General features: G+C 46.6%; 4 protein-coding genes, 1 long non-coding RNA gene and 4 other non-coding genes across 29 annotated transcripts in view; 3 read left to right on the top strand and 6 right to left on the bottom strand.

The window, feature by feature from the left end:
* Positions 1-4: 4 nt before the first annotated feature.
* SPCS1 (signal peptidase complex subunit 1) lies at positions 5-2,898 on the bottom strand. 2 transcript variants are annotated; one of them, XM_068201687.1, is made up of 5 exons: positions 2,643-2,898; positions 1,682-1,722; positions 1,478-1,537; positions 1,073-1,159; positions 5-190 (listed from the first exon to the last, which is right to left on the bottom strand). In XM_068201687.1, the coding sequence occupies exons 1-5, from the start codon at positions 2,896-2,898 to the stop codon at positions 68-70; spliced, it is 567 nt and encodes a 188-aa protein (XP_068057788.1). In that variant the 3' UTR covers positions 5-67. The 2 variants fall into 2 exon arrangements, with proteins under 2 accessions (XP_068057788.1, XP_068057789.1); XM_068201688.1 differs by lacking the exon at positions 1,682-1,722 and having other exon boundaries at positions 2,643-2,813.
* GLT8D1 (glycosyltransferase 8 domain containing 1) lies at positions 2,892-9,594 on the top strand. 2 transcript variants are annotated; one of them, XM_068201685.1, is made up of 10 exons: positions 2,892-3,026; positions 4,592-4,647; positions 4,738-4,836; positions 5,274-5,490; positions 6,117-6,234; positions 6,774-6,858; positions 7,060-7,172; positions 7,688-7,854; positions 7,976-8,088; positions 8,736-9,594. In XM_068201685.1, the coding sequence occupies exons 2-10, from the start codon at positions 4,632-4,634 to the stop codon at positions 8,924-8,926; spliced, it is 1,119 nt and encodes a 372-aa protein (XP_068057786.1). In that variant the 5' UTR covers positions 2,892-3,026; positions 4,592-4,631; the 3' UTR covers positions 8,927-9,594. The 2 variants fall into 2 exon arrangements, with proteins under 2 accessions (XP_068057786.1, XP_068057787.1); XM_068201686.1 differs by lacking the exon at positions 2,892-3,026 and adding an exon at positions 3,063-3,146.
* A 973-nt stretch (positions 9,595-10,567) lies between these two features.
* Positions 10,568-18,529, bottom strand: GNL3 (G protein nucleolar 3). Its single transcript, XM_068201684.1, has 15 exons — positions 18,430-18,529; positions 18,127-18,185; positions 17,893-18,030; positions 17,206-17,319; positions 16,964-17,047; positions 16,539-16,674; positions 15,974-16,077; positions 15,554-15,689; positions 14,995-15,082; positions 14,451-14,634; positions 13,373-13,515; positions 12,574-12,710; positions 11,857-12,071; positions 11,580-11,661; positions 10,568-11,490 (listed from the first exon to the last, which is right to left on the bottom strand). The coding sequence occupies exons 1-15, from the start codon at positions 18,440-18,442 to the stop codon at positions 11,402-11,404; spliced, it is 1,722 nt and encodes a 573-aa protein (XP_068057785.1). The 5' UTR covers positions 18,443-18,529; the 3' UTR covers positions 10,568-11,401.
* Positions 12,071-13,506, top strand: LOC137480570 (uncharacterized). The gene is made up of 2 exons (XR_011002975.1): positions 12,071-12,294; positions 13,016-13,506. It is a non-coding gene; the product is annotated as an uncharacterized lncRNA (long non-coding RNA).
* On the bottom strand, positions 14,134-14,210 carry LOC137480937 (small nucleolar RNA SNORD19). The gene has a single exon (XR_011003190.1). It is a non-coding gene; the product is annotated as a small nucleolar RNA SNORD19 (small nucleolar RNA).
* Positions 14,702-14,777, bottom strand: LOC137480938 (small nucleolar RNA SNORD69). Its single transcript, XR_011003191.1, has one exon. It is a non-coding gene; the product is annotated as a small nucleolar RNA SNORD69 (small nucleolar RNA).
* LOC137480936 (small nucleolar RNA SNORD19) lies at positions 15,179-15,252 on the bottom strand. Its single transcript, XR_011003189.1, has one exon. It is a non-coding gene; the product is annotated as a small nucleolar RNA SNORD19 (small nucleolar RNA).
* On the bottom strand, positions 16,411-16,483 carry LOC137480935 (small nucleolar RNA SNORD19). The gene has a single exon (XR_011003188.1). It is a non-coding gene; the product is annotated as a small nucleolar RNA SNORD19 (small nucleolar RNA).
* Positions 18,530-18,547: 18 nt separating the features above from the next.
* Positions 18,548-21,168, top strand: part of PBRM1 (polybromo 1) — a 56,686-nt gene continuing 54,065 nt past the window's right edge. For 9 of the 19 annotated variants that reach the window (XR_011002970.1, XR_011002972.1, XM_068201665.1 and 6 more), the window contains exons 1-2: positions 18,549-18,688; positions 21,017-21,148. Coding sequence is in view for 14 of the 19 variants with exons in the window: in XM_068201665.1 (XP_068057766.1) it covers positions 21,101-21,148 (48 nt within the window). In the remaining 5 variants the exon portion in view is untranslated. Of the gene's footprint in view, positions 18,689-21,016; positions 21,149-21,168 lie in introns of all 19 variants that reach the window. The other 10 variants (XR_011002971.1, XM_068201679.1, XM_068201667.1 and 7 more) reach the window with 3 other exon arrangements.

Genomic DNA, 21,168 nt, shown 5'->3' on the forward strand with positions numbered 1-21,168 from the left:
GAAGTATTTCTCAGTGGGAATTAATTTAACAAAATTTAACCAAGTAACAGCCTGGAAACCATAGTTTTTAGCTTTTAGAATGTCTCTTTGGCTTCCTGTCTGCTGCCTTCTTCTCTTCTGTGCCCGACTCCTGGACAGGCAGCCACTTGAGGGGGTTGCGGCGGTACATGGGCCACGGAGGGAGTGTCAGCTGAGGGCAAAGGAGGGCAGTCAGAACATGGACTCCGAGGTGCTAAGGAGCTGTTCTGTACAGCTCCTTAGGAAAAATCTATCAGTGCTTAAAAAACTCTTACTATTTCATATACACTTACAGTTTACATTGCAAAGTCATGCTTAAGTATGTGACTAAAGCAGCCCAGGTTGTTGCAAGGACAGCACCCACCCCGAAGAAAAAATGGCTCCTGAGGTGACACCAGCATTCCCAGCACCTCCCACGCTGCACTGAGACCCTCTCCTTGCCTGGCATCACAGGTAAATAATTCAGGGATGTTGAAGTAAGGAGCAGGTGGATGATGATGATGCCAGAGAATTACAGGGGCTTTTGAAAACAGTGGAATGTGTGTGTGTCTTGAGTAGTGATTGGTCACATTGTGTTGTATCTGAACACTTGAGAGGTGTAAGAACCACATGGAAAATGGGATTGGGAGTGCCTCAATAGGAATAGGACACCTCTCATGCATGGATAAGGAATTAGTCCTGAAATTCCATATTCTGCCTCATTGTCTCCTCAGGCAGCAGGGAACAGCTGCAAAATTGTCATGACAAGCTGCTACTGCAGAGAAAGCCTCCCTGTCCTTTCTGTTACTAATGCTGTCAGCTGGACTTTAACTTTTAATTGAAATGAAAAATCAACTCAAAAGTGGTATTAAATTGCAAAAATTCTGCTAGCATTTCAAAAAAAGTACTTAATGGGCTGCAAAGCACTTTATGCAGATCAAAGGAAGTACAAATATGTATCAATAAATCTAAGTTGCATAGCAAACATTAGTCTTTGCTGACAGCTCCTCAATTTAGCAATTATTCCAGATTAAACAGTGCATATGTTTTTTTGTTTGGGGAAAAACATTCTTACCAAACATGATAAAGCAAATCCTGCCATAACTATGTAGACAGTCCATCCAAACTGTTCAGTGATGTATCCGTAGATGAAACCAATTACCTGGAAAAACAAACTTTCTAAAAAAATCAAACTTTAAATGAAGAAAAACATTTCCCATGACAAGATTGAGATGCAGGGCATAGGTTTAGGTAGGAAAATAAAGGTTTTTTCAAAAGCATGTACATCTTTCAAACATTTTCAAAAAGTGCAGGCCAACAATGAAAGTAAAAGATAGGAAGTAGAAAAGTTTTAATCCATGACAGACCCTCTGACTTTGTTTAAAGCTTTTAGTGACACCAAACAATAAGAAAAAATATTTATAAGATCAGAAATTAAAGTAGTCCTTTATGTTCTCACCCACAGGTCTACTATACTTACTGCAGAGACAAGAATGATTCCTTGAAAAATCTGTTCTGCTAGTTTTTGGCCCTTGTAGTCCTGTGGAAAGAGACACTTTTTAGTCAGTTATTCAAAACACAGACCTGCCCACTTAACTCTTTCAGGTTAGATCCTACAGTCTACCTGACCATGGGTTCTCAGCGTTTTTGTTCAACTTTCAAACCAGATTTGAATTATTCTTACAGTGGCTGAAAACACCTCCTCTGCAGGCTTGACCACATCACCTAGAAACAGAAGCAAGCACTGTCTGATTGTGGTAAGTAATGCAAGTTCAAAATATCATTGTAGTCACCTTAACATCACTAAGTAAAAGCTGTATCGCCACAGAAGAGGGTGTGCCCGAGAGGGCACAGTGTGTGGCACCTGTGTTCTGGAGAAGGCTGACAGATAAATGTATCCAGGGTGGGTGCCAACAGGATGGTGCCAGACTCTCTTCAGTGGTGCCCAGTGCCAGGATGAGGAGCAATGGCCATAAACTAAAACACACTAAGTTCTACCTCAACAGAAAGAAGACTTCTATGTTGAGGATGGCAGAGCACTGGGACAGGCTCCCTAGAGAGGTTGCGGAGTCTCCCTCTCTGGAGACGTTCCAAATCCACCTGGATTCATTCCTGCTCCAGGTGACCCTGCCTTGGTAGACTTGGACTGGATGATCTCCAGTGGTTCCTTCCAAACCAACTAATCTATGTTTGCATGACTTTAGAAAACGTGGCTCTCTGGGAGCACACGCTGCCTTTCTGTCCTTCCAGAGCACAGGCAGGAAAGCACAGAGGGGCTTTCCTTACACGGACAGCTTCCTTGTACAGCATGGCAGCCCCAACTCGCAGGTCATAAACCCGCGAGCATTACACGGATTCATCGTGCATCCCCCTAGCCCTGCCTCGCACACGGGTGCCAACATCGTGCAGGGGACACTCAAACCCCGCCCGGCCGTGTCGCCGTGCGTGCAGGGGACACTCAAACCCCGCCCGGCCGTGTCGCCGTGCGTGCAGGGGACACTCAAACCCCGCCCGGCCGTGTCGCCGTGCGTGCAGGGGACACTCAAACCCCGCCCGGCCGTGTTGCTGTGCGTGCAGGGGACACTCAAACCCCGCCCGGCCGTGTCGCCCGCAGTGTCCCGGTGCCGAGGCCCGGGCGGCCCTACCATCTGCGTGGGGATGGAGCGGAACACGCTCAGCATGGCGGCGGCGCTTCTCCGGCTTCTTCCCGCTCCTCTTCGCAGCCGTCTCCGCGCTCCCGGGTGGGGCTCTGCTGTTCGCGGGGGGCGGCGCGGCCTCTCCGCAGCTACCGGCGCTCGTCGCGGCCGAGCGGAAGGCGGCTGCTGCGCTGGCCGGAAACACGCCCCGTCCGCCCCGCCCAGAGCTCCGTCGGCCGAAGGTGCCGCCTCCCGCCCCGGCCATCGCCTCCGCGCCGCCGCCGCCGCTCCGGGGCTGCTCCGCTCCCGCTGCCCCCCGCCCGCCGGGACGCGTCTCCTCGGCAACGGCGGCTTCGCCCCGCAGGACCCCGGCGGAGGCGCCCTCCCCGGCAGGTGCGAGGCGCCGCGGGGCCGCCTGTCGGAAACCCGCACTGACTCGGCGGCTCGCGGGCCGCCCTCCCACCCGAGCCTCGGGCTCGTCTCACGGGGCCGCCGGGCGCCGCCGCGGCCCCGGTATCGCGGCGGGGTGGGCGCGGCGCGGGTTCGGCGCCTGGCGGCGGTCAGGCACCCGGGCGGGCGCCTGTGGGCCCGGGTGCGCTGCCGCGGTGGCGGCGCGGGCGGACGGTCCGTGAGGGGCCGGGGCGCCGCGGGCGGTGCGGGAGAGCCGGGCGCGGGGCCGCGCCCGCAGAGCAGCCCGGGGAGCGCGCTGTGCGCTGCAGGCAGCCGGCCGAGCGGCGCGGTGTGTGTTTTATTGTGGTCCGTGACACCCCGGTGCAGGGGACGTTCTGTCACCGTCCCCAGCCCGGCTGCCGCGTGTCGCTGAGGCGCCGGCCGCGTCCGTGCGCGCCTCGGCGCTGGCGCTGGCACCGCGGGACGTGGCGCTGTGCTGCCCGGCAAAGCGCCGGTTCCCGCGCCGTGCCAGCAGTGCGGTGGTGCTCGGACAGCTCAGGACAGGGTTTGCTGGGCTCCGCTGATCTGTCTCCCTGGGGGGGGAATGCAGCAGCGGGAGGAAGATGGTTCTGATTCGTGTAGCAGTCGCAGCAGAGTCTGAGGTGTTTTAATTTAGGGATCTCGCAAGTCTCTCACCGTTCCTGGGATTTTGCGTGTTGTTAAAGAGTTTTTCAGTGTTACTTGTCAGCTCCTTCACACGCCAGGATACACAGCTCTGGTTCTGATTTCACTTCGACCCCTAAATAATGAAGCATGTTTGAATTTCTTATCGAAATCACTTTGGTGTTGTGTTTCTACCCCCTTCTATAACATGATGGTACTGCCTTCTTACCCACTTTTTTTTTTTTTCCAGTTCAGACAGTTAAATAAATAGTTCAACAGTAAAGAAAACATACGTAATTTTCCAGATCTTTCAGATTACTTTTGACTGGCAGAAGGAGTCTGGCCTTTTTTTTTCTGTCGGTGAAGTGGCATGTCTCCTTTTTATCTCTGAGAGCTTCTTTAGATATGCCGTTGCAGTGGGGAGGTCCCTAACATGAGAAGGACATGGACCTGTTAGAATTCCTTCCAGTGCCTGAAGGGGCTGGAGAGGGGCTTTGGACAAGGGCGTGGATGATAGGACAAGGAGGAATGGCTCCAAACTGACGGAGGGCAGCTTTAAATGAGGTATTGAGGAGAAGTTCTTCCCTGTGAGGGTGCTGTGGCCCTGGCACTGGTTGCCCAGAGAAGCTGGGGATGATGTCTGTGCCCATGGCAGGGGTTGGAACCAGGTGATCTTGGTTCCTTCCAACCCAACCCATCCTGTGATTCTGTGGTTGTAGTTAGGTACTTCCCGAGACCGTACTCACTTTTTAAAATGTGACAGAGAGTTTTATGTATGTCATAAAACTAACAGAGGGAAACTCACTGCCTTGGACACTGAAACTGTTGTGACACTCCTGGTGATAATGTGCTGTGCCTCATGGAAGAATGCACTGGCAGTGACTGCTGTGTTTTTTTTCTTGCAGGTTTGCAGGAACCTTATGCTAATAAAATAAGAATAGAAAAATGACGTTAAGGAAAGGTATGTGTGTATGCTTGTCTGGTTTTTTTTTTAATATATTTTGTATCCAAGTTTCTCATATTGATAAAGATTTTTCTTCTTAATTTTCAGTGAACATTTCCATTCTTATAGTGGCTGTTGTCATATTTTTGCTAGTTATTCATCATAACTTCCTAAGCCTCAGTGACTTCTTGAGACGGGAATTGTCAGGTATGTTGGGTTTTATTTTAATTTAAATATATATATATATATATTTAAGATTTGGTGGGAAAACACCTGCTCTGGCCAGACAGAACCTACCACGTGGTTTGGGTGAATAGGAGGGGAAAGTTAATAAGGTTATGGGTGTGGCAGAGGGGACCAAAGGCAAGTGCAGACTACTGTAGCTCAGCCTTTTGATACCTTGTGCAATGTGTGGATAAATGTGTGCAGTTTTCTGTTAATGTGGTGTTATTCTGTTCATTAGCCTCTCAGATTCTCAAAAGCTGATATGCTCTGACTGTTTGATACTGGCTCACTGTAATCCACACCTCAGCTCAGACATCCAAGTGTATAGCAGAAATAAGTGAAGTGTTGGGAATTCTAGTGTGGTAATAATAATAATAATATACAATAATAAAAACAAGTATGTTATTTTTACTCCGCAGATCCAAGTCCCTTAGGGCTTCAGCCTATAGATTTCATTCCTGCAGCTCCCCAGAGGCTGGCAGATGAGAGGAATGACAAGGAGATTTCTGTGGTCATCGCAGCCTCGGATGAGAGGCTCGGAGGTGCAATTGCAGCCATGAACAGCATTTACCAGAACACCAGAGCCAACGTGGTTTTCCACATTGTTACTTTGAATGATACTGTGGATCACTTGAGGTAATGATCTTTTCATTGGGTTCCCACAACGCGGTGAACTCTGTATTTCTGAGAGGAGAGCAAGCTGCCTTTCCCTGGAGCTGCACTCCCCTGACTCCCAGTCCCATCTGCTGCTGCTTAGGGCAGCTTTTTGACAGGGCTGCTGTGGGAGTCCCACCATTCCTCCTGGTCAGGTTTCAGGGATGGAAAAGAAACATCTTTTCCAATGGGCTTATATCCAGCTATGAGGTTGGTGGAAGGGTTGTAAAAGGTGCTTCTACATTTCATCTAAGCAATTCTAGTGCTGGCAATCACGTTTCTCCATTTTTCTAGATTGTTCTTTGATCCTGTTACTCTAATCCCCTTGTGTCCACACTGATGGTTTTGGGAAGGGCCTGTGATAACAAGACTGTGTATTTCTGATAAAGCAAGAAGTGACCTCGTACCTTTCACATGTCCCAGGTGTGCAGTTGCTGACCCTGGATTTGCCCCTGTGGCCCCACAGGACAGCACCGATGTCAGCATCAATTACATCCCAAATGTGTTTGTTGGGCACATCCAGATCTGTGTCACTGTTAGCTAGTTCTCCTGCTTTTCCCTTGATTTTGTCTCATCTAACAAGATCTGTGCTTTTCTCCTGCTTGCAGGACGTGGCTGAGGAGCCCTCCTCTGAAAAACATGAGGTACCGAATTCTGGATTTTGACCCTCGTGTCTTAGAAGGCAAAGTACAAGTGGATCCCCAAAAGGCAGACAACTTCAAACCAGTAAGGATGATGTGATTACTTTTTGCAATTAGAACTTAGTAACAATATGTTTTGATGTTAGCTTTTGAACCCTGCTGGAGATCAAAACCAAGTCTTTTAGCATAGAAACAATCTTTTATAATAAAATCCCTAAATTTCAGTAAAACTAGATATCTAGATAGTGAGAGATGGATTTGAATATCTACATATGCATGCCTAGGATCCTTTTTTGCTGCTAGCCACAGTGAAACACCACAGCTGGCATATAAAGCATGCCAACACCTCAGAGATGCTGCAGATCTATGTGGAGAAATAAGAAATTCTTATGTAGACCAGTTTCAAAGTTAGTTTATCAGTGCATACACTCATGCTAAACCAGAAATTGATGGAACCTATTTATTTTAAATTGTAGGATATTGCCGCCCATTTTACTTCCTTTATTGAAGTTGTCTTGGACATTAATGCCATGGATAAGTGCCAGAAAAATCAGTCAGTTTCACATTTATTTGGACATTTTTTTCATTTAATTCTCCACTTCTCTTGCTTTCCTGTTCTCACAGTTAACTTTTGCAAGATTCTACTTGCCCCGCTTTGTACCTCATGCAGAGAAGGTCATCTATGTGGATGATGATGTAATAGTGCAAGGTATGGGACCTTTGTTAGCTGGCCTTGTGCTGAGGTCAGTATCTTATCTCTCCCAGAACCCAACATTTCTGTACAGACTTTGTAAATATGAGTGAATTGAGTTAAACTGAATAGCTTCATGTGCTGTAACAATGGACTGAACAAAGCCTAACTTGGCACTTAGTCAGGATTGATTTTCCTGTGCTTGCTTCCATTTTCCAGATGATATTGTTGAACTTTACAACACTCCATTGAAACCTGGACATGCAGCTGCATTTTCAGATGACTGTGACTCAACCAGTAGTAAAGTTGCTGTCCGTGGAGCAGGCAATCAGGTTAGTTTTAGTCTTGTTCACTAATAACAATACTGTAGATCTCAGGCATTTGGGAATTGCTCCAAATCCTGAAACCTAAACATGTGACTGTCCCTGCCCACACCAGTTTTAGAAATGGGGTCTGCAGTTTCTGTTCAGGCACAGTAAATTACCTGGAATTTTTGCTGTGCTTTACAATGAGAGCTGTTCTCGTTGTGGAACAGCAGGAGGTCTGAGAACATCAAAGGGACAATTTTTCATTTCTGAATGTATAAAAAATACTTTATCTGACACTGGTACCATATTAATAATATGGTATTATTAAGACCATGCAGCATTCCTTAAAATATGTAGTCTATGTAATAATATTTTTAAAATGTTATGCCTCTTAAGCTTTCTTTCTCTCATTTTAAAGGAAAGGATATTTACTATAACAACTTCAACTTATGCCTGTCTGTTGTGAGTTGTGCAGAATTTTTCTTTAGGAATTTCCCCATATATTTCAAGCTAATTTCTACTTTCTTTTTTTCCCCCAGTATAACTACATTGGGTTTTTAGATTACAAAAAAGAAACCATCCGAAAGCTTGCCATGAAAGCCAACACCTGCTCTTTCAACCCCGGAGTTTTCGTTGCCAATTTGACTGAATGGAAATTACAGAACATCACTAAACAACTGGAGAAGTGGATGGCACTTAATGTGGTGTAAGTACCCCAGGCTAGGGGTGCCAGCAGCTCAGGGCTTGGGTTTTCCTGGTGGCATTTCCCTCTTGAATGGAGGGCTGCAAGTGAAAAACCAACTGATCAGCATCCTTTCAACTTCCAGAGAGGAACTCTACAGTAAGACTCTGGCTGGCAGCATCACAACACCTCCCCTGCTAATTGTGTTTTACAAGCAACATTCCAGCATTGATCCCATGTGGAACGTCCGACATCTTGGTACGTATGGAGCGTCTGTGATGCTGCTCCCCCAGGGTGTTTCTCGAGGCCTGTAGCTGGACACCTTGTTGATGATGTAGCAAAGTGAGCTTTTATTCCTCTATTCTGTCCTTTGTTCTTTAGGAAAAACAGCTTTGCAATTCCATCGTGGGGCTGTGGGCCTGAGTCTTTCTCAGCCTGCTGGGGGTTAGTTCTTGAACTGACTGACTCAAAATCCCTCCCATTTTCCACAAATATATTGTATCTGATGTGATCCAAGGTGTTTCTTCCAAATCTTTTGAGAAGGGCAGACATTCATGTCTGTTCTACTAGTGAAACCCCAGTGCTGGGAGAGCTTTTCCAGGTTATGTTTCTGATGAACAATCAGTACATAGGCTGCTGAATTCATCTGGGTGTTCAGTGGGTTTTAAAGAACTTGGAAGTTAAGGCAGTGTATGAAAATAGACACAGAGAGATCAAAGTTACAAAGAGACATTTAGCTGCACTTTGTTTTTCACTTTGCCTTTATTTCTGCTTCCCCTATTACCTCCTTTCTCCATAAATGATAAGATTCCTTTGCTAAATCTTTTGTTTTGAAGTTAATGTTTTGCACATTGGTGTTTCGGGTGCCTTTATTTCAAACACTACTGCTTCTTTTTCAATTGAAGGGTCTAGTGCTGGGAAAAGGTACTCTCCTCAGTTTGTGGAAGCTGCAAAGCTGCTCCATTGGAATGGACATTTCAAACCCTGGGGAAGAACAGCTTCCTATGCTGAAGTCTGGGAGAAGTGGTATGTCCCTGACCCTGCAGGCAAGTTCAACCTGATCCGCAGACACTCGGAGGCCTATGAAGCAAAGTAGAGTCCATTTGAATAAATGATGATGTTTTCTCAGGAAACTTCTGGAGCCAAGCAGAATATTTTTCTTTTAGCCAACTTGTATTACAGAGCCGACCTTGCCTTCTGGAGCACAAGATGATGCACTTGTTCAGGTGCAGTTCTGAAATGCACAGGTCTAAAGGAGGCTCATGTCACCTGTGTGACACGAGATGCTACTCCAGCAGCACTACAGAAAACAAGGGAAGATCTCCACAAATGAGCACTTTTGTTTACGTCATTTCAGTTGTGTTCTCCTGCTCTTTACTACAAGTCTTCTAACAGGGGATCATTTTGTCAATTTCAGAAACAAAGTTTCTAAGAACAAGATTCAAATTCAGCTGGTGCTTGCACCAGCAAATCTTGCACAGCAATGTACTGTAATTAAGAGCTGCCTGGGTTTTGTTTTGTTTTGTTTTGTTATCCTGTAAAATAATTCCCTCAACAACCCTTTCTTGCATGAAATCTCCTCCCAACCATTTCTGTTTAAGTCTTACAGAATTCTGCAAAATTGAATCCTTTTTGAAAGATTAATCCTTCGAGTATTATTTCACTATGCAAAATGGTTTTAACTGCCAGTGAACACTAAACCATTTTTTTGTAAAGTGGTGGATGAAACTTTGTTCAAAAATAAAGCTAATTGTAACATGCTGACTCCAGCCTCAGATAAATGGCAATCTAATTCCAGTCTTGATAGAGGAAGTATTTCCTTTGTACACAGTAGCAAGTGATTAAAGCCAAAGTGAATTGATCCGGTCTAATTCTAAAATAGTACAAACTACTTATTTTGGGGAACAGGCTGTATTAATTAGAGATTAATTTTGTTATTGTTGAGTTCCTCATAGTTCTCTCGAGTGAGCTACGCTCCGCTGTAGTTTTTCCTGCTGTGCCTTTCCCCATCTGGGAACTCATCAAATGAGATGCCTATGCCCTCTGCAGCCAGCTGCCCATCACCTGTGCTACAGTTAAGTTGGTTTGGTTTTTTATAGTTGTATTGTTGAGTGATAGTTATTATTAGCTGACATATCCCAGCAGCCACTGTGCCAACTACTCCATTTAACAGAGGTTTGCACTCAGGCTTGTGAAGAGCCCTCAGTGGAGGATGTTCAGACAAAAGGCTTTGAGTTCCTCCAATGACAGCTGAGTCTGCCTGGTCTGAAACACAGGGCAGCAGAGGTAAAGGACTCCTTCACGACTGTGAATATGATTTTAGTTCTGCTTTAAAAGGATTTCAAACTGCTGCTCTCATTGCAGTCACTGCCTGTAGTTCTGTTGCTGTCACGGATAGGCCAATCTGGTTTGTTACCTATTGTTTCTTTTCCTGGGTTTTGATGAACCATTAGAACAAGAGCCATTCTTGTCCTTGAAACAGTTAGGAGTACTGAAGTAAATTCACTTACCAACTTTGAAAGATTTTACTTGGATTAGCAGACACCAATGTAATTCAGCTGAGCAAGCTGTTTTAGCAGGCTTAAAGGAACTGCCTGTTTGTGGATGTATTTGACATCTTTTTAAGCTGCCCATGAGAATCTATTCCTCAGCACACATTGAGGGAAAACACAATTACTAAAGAACACAGAAATCATACTTTTCACTTCATAGGAAGAAAACAGATGCACAGGAGATATTTAGTGTCAGGCATTTATTATAAATGCTTAATTCTCAGAGCAGCTGCAGGGCCTCTTGGCAATTCTCTTGGTATCCCACTTCTGCTACAGGCTGAGCACAGCAGCACATCCTTATTGCACAGGGCAGTGTTTGGCTTAATATTGGCCAGTTATTGCCAGGTGTTAACAGGTGCCATCAAGAAACACTCTTGTTCAAGAGCACTGTAAGATCAATCCACTTTTTCCCAGTGGAGATGGATTACTAATAAAATCTCATTTACCATTCCCAGTGAGGGTTCAGAACATGAAACAGTGTTTGAGTAAAGTACCTTATATCTAGTTGAAATAAGGAGCATTTTCTAGCCAACCTTTACATGTGAAAGTTCTACAAGTTTTGCAAAAATGTACTGAAAAGTCACTGTCTATAAAGTCATGCTCTAAGGGTAAAATCTTTGTAATCCTCTAGGAAAACTTAGATTTGTTGTTTGAACGTGACTAGAATGAAACATTTATCATTAATTTTTCAAAGACAAAGCGTTTATCCTCTTGAAAGGTATTTTATAAGGCAAAATGAACAGACTAAGTGAGTCTATTAGGATTTTTTTTAATAGGCTTTAATAGAGGAAATAAACTTTATGACAAAGCTGAATAACAATCAGTTTTCTAGGCCTGTATAAAATCTGGAAATATCAAGGGGACATGCACTATTATGTACATTATTTGACACAGCAACAACCGAGTCTTTGCAGCAGCTCTGGTTCTGCAGCACTCCAGCTTCTGCTGCAACTCCAGTCTTCCTGACTGTTCTGGAAGCCAGTAGCAGCTCTCCAAACACTGCCTTCCCACCTGATTTGTTACACGTAGTCTGTATTAAAATCATAGGCATCATCTTCATCTGCTGGTTTATCTAAGCTGAAGGACAGTGATCTGGAACGTTCATTTCCTGAGAAGAGAAAATCATGTGTTAGTGAAACCAGTGCAAATCCTGGAGCTTCCAGAGCCCATCCTTAAGGCAGGGTTCTGAATACACACCTGCCCTCTGCTCTTTGGAATTTGCAGGATTCGTTTGGCGTTTTCCAGGCTTTGCTTTTCTGGTGACCTGAACTTGGCTTTCCTGCAAGTCAGAGGTCAGACGTTATTTTAACACCACTGATGAAATCTCCCATGCAAATAAAACCTAACAGAGCCTGGGGAAAGTATGGATGGCCCCTTGTATAGCTGAGCCTCACTGCTGAGGCCAAGTGACTTGGAACAATGTTGTTTCCTTATTTCAGGAAAAAAGCCCAACAATAGTGAAACCCTCATTTACCTCTCTGATATCATCATCATCTTCTTCTTCCACATCATCTTCATCATCATCACTTTCTGTGAATTCCTCTTCCTCCTCTTCTTCCTCCTCCTTGCTTGTTTCCATGTTTCCCCACTCTGATCCTTCATCTATCACTTTACTTTCCTCTATTGTCCCATTTGTCATTCCAGCTGACTGAAAAGCAATGCTGCTTGCTGGACTAGGGTGCTTTAAAGCTGCAGAAAACACAGGAGAAGTGTCTGTTCAGCTCCTGTCATTTAGCACAGAGGTAATGCCCAGTCCCCAAGTGGGGACACTGCAGTTCTGCCCCCTCCCTGCCACACACAGGGCTCCCACACAGGGTTCTGCCACCAAGGCAAGGAAATTCTCTGAGAAAAGCTTTCCCTGAGGCATCTACAGAAAACTGCTAGGAGCTGGAAATCCTGGATTTGAGCATAGGTAAGTTTACCTAAGTGGGTTTAGATTAGATAGCAGGAAAAATTTCTTTACTGTGAGGATGGTGAGGGCCTGGCACAGGTTTCCCAGAGAAGCTGTGGCTGCCCCATCCCTGGAAGTGTTCGAGGCCAAGCTGGAGGGGGCTCTGACTAATCTGGTCTGAGTGCAAGGTGGCCCTGCCCACAGCAGGGGGTGTGGAACAAGATGGTCTTTAAAGCCCCTCCCAACCCGGCCATTTGTGACTCTATGGTTAATGGTAGGCTATTACAGGAACAGTCCTACCTTGAACAGTGTTGCTGTTTTCTTGTTCTAGGTTATTTAAATTAAAGCCTTCCTGCATTTCAGCTATTTTTTGTTCTGTAAGATAGGGTGGTGGTTTCTGAAATCCTGGGGGTTGTGAGTAGTACTTTATTCTGGCTCTGAGAAAATAAAAACCAGCATTAAAAAACAACTAAAGATAACACAGTTAAATCACTGTATTTAAAAATGAAACCCAGAGCACAAAGCTCTCAAACTAGTAAGTGTTTAACAGCAGTTCAATAGATATTAAAATTTGACTCTGAAGTTGTCAACAGTATTAAGGGGATAGCCCGCTCCTGAGAGGAAAATGCAATGGCACTTTGTCACCACAGATCACCTGCCTGTAAAAGCAGCTGAGTCACTTCAGCAAGGGAGACAGTCACAGTCAATTACTGAATTCCAGTTACATTATTCCTATCCTCAGAATATAGGAACCACCCTAAATTTTCACAGAAAGTTTGCCATATCCTTTCCTGTCTAGAAGAGAACATGGACTTTGTATTTGAGAGGAAAGCAGATTTCCATTACAGAAACTATGGAGTAATGTGCAACAGGTTTTGACTCTTCTCATGTATCTTTCACTACTTCAGAAAATTATCTGTGGATGGCATTCTCTAAATCTGTTGGACAATCCAGCTCTTTACCCAAGTGAAATGTAAGAAAGGAAGGGAAAAAAGCAGCCTCTTCTTTTTAAGTGCTTTGCTGAACTCTGCTTCTGCTGTGCTGGATTAACAGTGAGAAAAAGGTGAGCAGCATGGAGCAAAGTTCACAGCATACATACCCTGTCCAGTCACAAAGCACTAATTTAGCCACATTTTCTATGTCAGGAACACCTCCCTTTTTCAGCATGCCCCTCTTCTGAGCCAGTAAAGATAAAAACTCTTCAGAGTCCTTGAAATCTGGGATATTATAGTGCATCATTACCTAGGGTAAAAGAAAATGGCACATTTAGAGAGAGATGCCCATCTTTCTCATAGTTTTAGGAGTAAAAGAGCAAATAAAGCTGGCTAACAGTGAGGACAGAGTAAGAGAAAAGCTGTTTTTCTCACGCATATGGGAGTAAACATTAGAAAGCAAAATGCCTGCTTCATCAACAAACTCATCTGCCATTCAACCAGACTGGTGGGTGTACAGAGACAGTGTAGGCACAGAATTTGGGGTAACTGGGAGTGGGGCTGGCCCAGCCTCATCCCCAGTGGGCCCAGCTGTGAGAAGCAGGTGAGCAGCACTGACAGCAATGAGCCATGGAGTGCCCAGGTGCTCTGAGCAACCACCAAAGGGAGCAGAGGGCACACAGTGCAGGGCATGAACATGAGGGGATAAAAGGCTGGGCTGAAGAACAAGGAGGACAGACCCTTGCAGCCTTCTGGAGTGGTGAGGTGTTACTGTGTTTGGGCTGAAGCTTTCTGTTATTGTATGGTGATAGTCTGTGTATGGTGGCTGTCTCAAATTTGACATCTGCTGCAATGGGACAGCACGCTGGTCTGTGAAAACCCTTCTCAAAGAACTGAAAGGTAATTAAGCTTAGGTGAATTTGCTTGAAACTAGAGTGAAATCAGAGTTGGATCTGAGGTCTTCACTGTAACCTAGGCAATACAGAGGCAATATCATCATTTTTCACTCTCTGATTGTCTGGTGATGAAATGTTTACTCTGGCTGTCAGGATTGTGGCATGCTGTTCTGCCTTCTGTTTGTAAGGATGAAGGCTCACACTTGGCATTGCCACTTTGCATGGTTAGGGAAAGCAGTTCAAAAACTATCAGAATTAGCTACAGCAAAATGAACTTTCATTATTGGGCCTAAGGAACCTACAGAGAAGTCTGATGCAGTGAGAGATGTAGAAGAAAGATGGAACTCACCTGCTGCTTACTGCAGTGATTTATTATGGCATTTGCTCCTTCAAGCACATCTGCTGAGTCTGATCCTTCAGGGTCTATGATACTTCTCAAGGCCAGAGCGAGGGCACTGTTAGAAGGATCTGCAATTATACTTGGACTGTCCAGCATCTTTGTCTGCTTATCAAGGTGCACAGTTTGCATGGACCTGTTCAGAGAAAAATGCACTGTGAGCAGATAATCAGCGAAGGACTGCTAATGGTGAGGGGATGCAAGACACAAAGCTCAGTGTTGGATTGAACCTACTTCATACAGTCAGTTTCAAAGTTTTGTCATCACGTGCTTTGTGTAGGACAGAAATTTAAACAAACAAAACATCGAGTTTATACACTGTATCCCCTGGCAAGAGCTTGCATCACACATATCAACACCTTTCATCTTGCAAATTTTAACGTGCATTTAAAACTGCAAACTGGCGAGCTTTGCCCCAATGGACTGAAACACAAACTCATGGCAACTGAAACACAACAAACAAGGAAAGGAACAGCTTTTATCAGACTGAGCTTACTTGGTAACACCTCTTGTCAGGCCAACATTACAAGCACGCTTTCCTTTGAGACTGTTGATTATGCTGCTCTTCCCCACATTAGGGAAACCTGAGGGAAAATCACATAAATCCTTGTAAGGTAAATAAGAAAACAGCTTTTTAACACCAATCAAAACAGATTCTTCCTCAGCTTTGCTAAGGTAAGCATCGGTGTGAGATCAGAGTTGGATCTGAAGTCTTCACTACAGAAGTAAGACAAAGAATTTATCCTCATTTCTCACACTTGTAGGATTTGTGGTGCTACATTCCATGGGACTTTTGTCAGGCATGAGGAAGGCAGGGCCAGTGGAGCACGTATCCTACCTTCTTTGTGCTCCCACAGATCCCCGTGCTACACATGGAAGTGCACCATGGATCCCTGGCAGCTGAAGCACTACAACACTGAGAGTCTTAGATCAAAGAGCAATGACTAGAAAGCTCATTAGCAAACCAGGTGTTAGCAGTTTTACCCAGTCCAGTAGTACAGGATCCCAAAGCTTTATGGGAGAAGGAAACTCCTCCTGTTTCTCCAAACACTTACCCACTACCCCAACCTGAATGGCTTTGTCTTGGGTCTTGCCATACCCTTGAAGAAGCTTCAAAAGGCATTTGCTTCCAAAATACTGAGAGGTTTCTGAGAAATCAACACGTGCATGTCTTTTTCTGACCTGTTCCTGCTACAGGATTCAAAGGCAAAAAAACCCCACGGTCAGGAGCTATTAAGGAAGATAAAATATGGATACTTAGATTTATTCATCTACTGTAATTTCAGTGCTAAGAATTCTCCCACTGTATTGCAAAGCTCAGCTGAAGTGAGCTTCACTCACTGAATGATGCTAAAGGCACATCCATTAACCAAACAAGTGCAATCAAACCAGGGAGAAAGGAATTTCAAAGATGTTTCGACGAGTATGACTGCAAACACATGAACTTTTCACGCGACAGCCTGCAGTGCTCTTACCATAGTCTTGTCCTTCATCATTGTTGCTGACTTAAAAGCAACGGTTGGAAACTCCTTCTTCAAATAATTCAACCATTTCTCTATGTTGTCCTTTGGCACTAAATCTGGAAAGAAGAGCAGTTCTTTCACTCCTTAAATTAATCTTATCATGACAAATGCCATTTGGCTGAGAACTCTAGGATGAAGTACTGGGTACCTTCCCCAAAGGCACGGAGTCTCTCTTTCTGCCTTAGCAGAACACATCACTGGCCTCTGTATTAGGTTTTTAATGCTGGGGTCTCGCTAGAAGACTTTGTATGCTACAGAATGATGTTCTGTGAAGGATTATCCCACAGTCCTTGCAAAGGCTACTCTACCACAAAGTTCCCTTTGCTCTTCTTGTCGCTCTTGGTATTTTATTTTCTTTGATTAGCTGCTGGTACTTGGTAATTTCCAGCCTTTTTAGCGAGCTCAGAGTTGGATCTCATGTCTTCAATGGAATCTCAGATTCCTTTAAAATCTTCATAGCTCACCTACCACAGAATCACAGTGCCAGTAACACTTTGAGAAAACCTGTGTTTCTTACCAATTTTGTTCAGAACCAAGAGCAGCTTTTTGCTCCCTCCAGAGGAAGTGACAGCTTGCTCCAGCTGAGGACACCTGCAGCCCATTGGATCTCTGGCATCCAAAACCTCCAGAACCACATCTGAGGCCTCAAGCACCTGGGTCAGAAAAAAGACAAGAATCCAAAGACATCACAGACCAGATGACAATTCTGGTATAGCTGTGGCTTACAAAAACAGTTGTTAACATTTTCTGTTGTAACGTCCCTTACTTCAGTATTCTAGTTTATCACAAACTTTGTGTTCTAAACAGAAATACAAAAAAAAGGAAAATAACAAGTGATCTTATGGCTGACTCCCTAATGATATAAAATTATATCTATACCATTTTATAAAAATAATTTTTATGCAAAATATTTCTGATATAAAAATAGTTAAAGCATTTCACCTTCATAAGCTCCCTGCAGAATGACTTCTTAGAATTTTTATTCAGCGGTTTTTCAGTCTTTCCTTTAGATTTGCCAGAGGATTCCTAAAGCAAATAAAAATAAAAGGAAATTATTTAAATGAGAATTAGTGTCTAATACTTGTGTGCATATTCAGCATGAAAATGTAAACTGCTGCTTAAGAAGGTGCAGTTTCAGGATGACTTCTGCAGGTTCAAGAATCAGAATCATACAGGACCCCTACCTTTCCCTCTGCTTTCTCCTTGATTGTGGCTGCATTCTTTTTAGCTTCCAGCTTCCTCCTCTTTTCATGTTCTTTCTGTCTGTTGAGCTTCTGCTTTTGCTTCAGTTCTTCAAGCTGATTGCAAACAGAGACCCAGGCAAGATAAAACATCTTTGAGGGTGGTAAGGAAGAATGTTCTTTCTCCCCATTCCTGACCCCAGCTCCCGAGCCAGCTCCGTTAGAAGTCCTGGCTGTCCAAGTGACTCTGGGAACTCTTTTTTTGCGTCCTTCCCAGAGGCAGCCATGCATTAGCTTGATCCCAGTACAGCAGCTCTGCAGCCACCGCTACAGCTGACAAATGTCACATTAGTCCCCACTGCAGCCAGCAGATCCCGATCTTCTTGTAATCACATCATGCCATGATTTAACTCCCAGCACTCTGATGGGACATTTCTGTATGCCAGCACCCCAGGGAATTCCGGCTGCATTACAAATGACACTCCCAGCATGTTCCCATCCCAGTGAGAAACAAAAGAGCAAATCACTGCACACTGCAAGATGCTGGAAATAAAGACAGCTTTTTCCCAAAGCAGAGTCTGCTGGGACCATCTACCTGAGTGCTCCTCTGAGTGCACACTCATGCACACAGCTTCCTTAAAGACAGGGATGGTCTCAGTTTTGTTCTCTTTACCACTAACTGTATTTTACCCTCTGCTTTCTTTGCTCCGCTTCCCGCAGAAGCTCTTCCTTAAACGGCGCAGCACTGGGAATGCCGGGGTCTTTCTTGGGCTTTTTGTGTCCGCGTTTCTTGGCCTCCTTCCGGACTTTTCGGTGGTGTTCTCTGATCTGAGGGCAGGCACAAGAAACGCTCTCAGTCCAAGGCCCAAAACCCCCGCGCAGCGGCCCCAAAGCCGCCAAACGCGGCGCTGGGCCGGGCCTCACCTTCTTCTGGATCTTGTAGCGCTTGTGGCAGCTCAGCCTCTTGCTCGCCTTCCGCAGCTCTGCAACGCACCGCGCCCGTCAGCGCCGCGTACCGACACGCACACCCCGCCGCCGCCGAGCTCCCGAGCCACAGTCCCCGGATTCCCGCCTCCGCGATCGCTGCCGCTCGCTTGGCCACGGGCGGCCGCCACCCCCCGGTGCCGGGCCGCCTCCCGCGCCCGCCCCGTCCCGTCCCGTCCCGTCCCCGTTGCGTTCCCGCCCGTCCCGTCCCGTCCCCGTCCCGGGGCCGCTCCCGGCGCTCACTCGGCCGCTTCATGGCGCCGCCACGTGCTCCCGCCGGCGGGCGCTGCCGTAAAGCGCGCCGGCGCTGCCCCGCCGGGGTGTCGCGCGGGCTCGGCGCGTTGGGCGGCCGGGCGCGCTTTGCGGCAGCGGCGGCGGCGGCACCGGCGGTGTCGGGACGGGCGGTACCGGCGGGACGGGACGGGCCGGGCCGGGCCGGGCGGACCCCGCGCACCCACCCCGGGTCGGCCGCGGCTGCGGGAGGCGGAGCGGAGCCGGCGGGGTGAGCGGCGCGGGCGGGGCGCGGGCCGGAGCTTGGAGGCCGCTGCCTCCCTTTGTGTGGCGGCGCCGCCCGAGCGCGCGGCGGGCCCGGGGCGCCGAGCGCCGCCTGCCCCTGTCACCTGCCCCGATCCCGGGCCGTGTCGCCGTCCCGTCCCGGGTGCGCCTCAGCCCTTCCTCCCCGCCCCGTTCCCGCCGTGTTCCCGTCCCGGCGCCGGGCCGGGCCCGCGGGGTGACACCGGCCGCTCCCGGGGCGGGCCCGGGGACGGCGGCGGGTCCTGCCCGCTGCGGCGGCAGCGCGGGGCGGGCCCGGGGCGCAGTCCTGTCCGCCCGGTGCCGGCAATGGGCTTTTCCTCGTTTCCTGCCGGGGATGGCAGCTCACCTCCGGGGCAGCGGCTCCGGCGCCCCGGGGCAGTCCCAGATTTGCTGTGTTCGTTCCCTGTCCCGGTGTTGGCAAAAGCACGGATGCGTTGTCCCTCTCGCTTTTTTGCCAGCTTTGCCCTTTTACCGTGCCTGGTTGGTGCCAGCCCCCTGTTCCCATCCCGTAGCAGCTTTCAGTGGGATCGGTAACCGGGGGAAATTCCGGCTGCGTTTCCCTCCCCTGTTCCCTTTGCTAAATTCACCGTGTTTCGTGTTTCTGGTGAAACGTGGGAAATCCTGATAGCAATAAGTACTACCCGTGGCATCTATCGCCTTTTAGCTCTTCTCTGCCTGGAGGCAGAAAATGAACCTCTCGTGTGCTAGAACGTTTTATTTTAAGTGTGTTATGACCCACGTGTGTAAAACCTGTTGGTGTGGGTGACACTTGTGGTCCTTCTGTACAGCTTTTGGGAGAGACTGCCTTCCTTCCCCTCGTTGTGTATATCAGTATACTTGGGAATTAGTAGTGGCCAAAGCATTTCTTGCTGCGGTTTTGTGACATTTTTATGGCTGGTGGGGGCAATTACCGAGGAGAGGCTCAAGCTGCTGCTGCATTGGAGCTGCCCCTTGGCAGCAGTGAAGATTCTTGGTGTGGCTGTTGAGAGACTTGTGAGCCAGCAGTGCAATTGCCCAAGAAACTCAGGGAGAAAGGTTCTTCAGCAAAGCTGTGTTTCTGTGCACAGCCGAGTTCTCTGTGCTTAGAGCGTGGCAGTTTAGGGAGAAGCTTGTGTTTTGGAGCCTCACCTTCAGGAGGTGTTACATCAGCAGGTCTCTCACTGAGTGTTTATGATGTTGTCCGGACTGATCTGTGTTTTGCAGGGTTATTAGAGGAGAAAAACGTGTTTTGGAGGCTGTGCATGAGTGGGGAGGGTACCTTGATCACAGCAGTGTCAGAGCGTGGCTGAGAGCCACAGCTCTGCCTCGGACAGTACACATGGAGCAGCTGATGTGCAGTCTGCAGGCAGCTGCTGGTTGGGAGCTTCCCAAATCTTTGTTTAGGATGGGACTGGACTGAGTGTACTCTTGGCTTCCTGGTTGAAGCAGAATTACTGTTTCTGGTAGTCCCTCCTGCCTTTCTTCCACAACCAAGGCCTTGTGTTTCCCAGCACATGCCTGGTGGAGCCACTCCAGGCTGTAGCCCTCAGATGGAAGCTGGAGGCAGTGCCAAGGCTTGAGGCTGTTGTCAGTTCCCAAAATGAATTGCCTGCTGCTAAACCACAGAGCTTCTCTGCATGTCCACGTTATGAGAATGTTCAGAGTGCTGAACAGGAAAAGAGCCTCTCTGGGGTTTGATTGAAGGCAGGAGTTGGAAGAACTACATAGAAGCAAACATTTTGCTATTAAGTGGTTCTGTATATTTCACATGGAATTTCTGTGAAAAAAAAATCAGGCTTGGAGACTGCTTAGAAATTGAAACTTTTTTTTTAGTGTATGGCTGCATATTTATTGCTTACTTCTGAGTATAAAAATCCACTCTGAAGAATGTTGGAGGTGCATCATCTTAGAGTGTATTAAGTGTCTGTTGACCTTAAGATTATGTTGTTATAAGCACTGTACTGCTTTGCATTCTGTAACTTTAACAGCTTTCTGGTTTGTACTCTCAGGTCAGGTATCACTTCTGTTTACTTTCTGCTCTGCTTGATGAATCATTCTCTAGCAAGTGGCTGTGAAATCTGAAATGCATATTCAGGAACATTAGAGAAATGTATTTTTACTGTGACAATGACAGAAGTGTCTAGCATTCTGTGTACAAAATTACTTTGCAGAGTTTCTGCTGGGCTAAAAAAAGTTGCCTTCTGTTTCTTGCTTTTTTTCTCTATCACTGTAATTATCCAGATATTCTCTGATTTTATTCTTTATCTACCTACTCTGAATTTTCTTCCCTCTCTCTTTCCTTTTTCTTGTCTTCCAGTTGTGGCTGTACTAACACCATTACTGGTTTGCCACTCTTAGAGTGTCCCCTTCTCGCAGTATCTGTGCTTGCCCATCAGACACTATGAGGAGATTGGCTTTTCGAGGTGCTGGTTCTACTCTGGTAAATCTGGTAAATTATTGATTGTATCT

This window comes from Anomalospiza imberbis, chromosome 11, assembly GCF_031753505.1.
Source record: "Anomalospiza imberbis isolate Cuckoo-Finch-1a 21T00152 chromosome 11, ASM3175350v1, whole genome shotgun sequence".
In the NCBI taxonomy this organism is placed as follows: Eukaryota; Metazoa; Chordata; class Aves; order Passeriformes; family Viduidae; genus Anomalospiza; species Anomalospiza imberbis.

What these genes read in the sequence shown, in the direction of transcription:
- SPCS1 (XM_068201687.1), bottom strand. Translation starts at nt 2,898, where the DNA reads ATGGCCGGGGCGGGAGGCGGCACCTTCGGCCGACGGAGCTCTGGGCGG. An exon ending in GCTCCATCCCCACGCAGATG is followed by an intron (nt 1,723 to 2,642) that starts GTAGGGCCGCCC and finishes TTCTGTTTCTAG; the next exon opens with GTGATGTGGTCAAGCCTGCA. An exon ending in AGGAGGTGTTTTCAGCCACT is followed by an intron (nt 1,538 to 1,681) that starts GTAAGAATAATT and finishes CTCTTTCCACAG; the next exon opens with GACTACAAGGGCCAAAAACT.
- GLT8D1 (XM_068201685.1), top strand. An exon ending in GATACTGTGGATCACTTGAG is followed by an intron (nt 5,491 to 6,116) that starts GTAATGATCTTT and finishes TCCTGCTTGCAG; the next exon opens with GACGTGGCTGAGGAGCCCTC. An exon ending in TGATGATGTAATAGTGCAAG is followed by an intron (nt 6,859 to 7,059) that starts GTATGGGACCTT and finishes TCCATTTTCCAG; the next exon opens with ATGATATTGTTGAACTTTAC.
- GNL3 (XM_068201684.1), bottom strand. An exon ending in CTTGGTTCTGAACAAAATTG is followed by an intron (nt 16,078 to 16,538) that starts GTAAGAAACACA and finishes TCTTCTTTCCAG; the next exon opens with ATTTAGTGCCAAAGGACAAC. An exon ending in GTGCTTTGTGACTGGACAGG is followed by an intron (nt 12,711 to 13,372) that starts GTATGTATGCTG and finishes TTATTTTCTCAG; the next exon opens with AGCCAGAATAAAGTACTACT.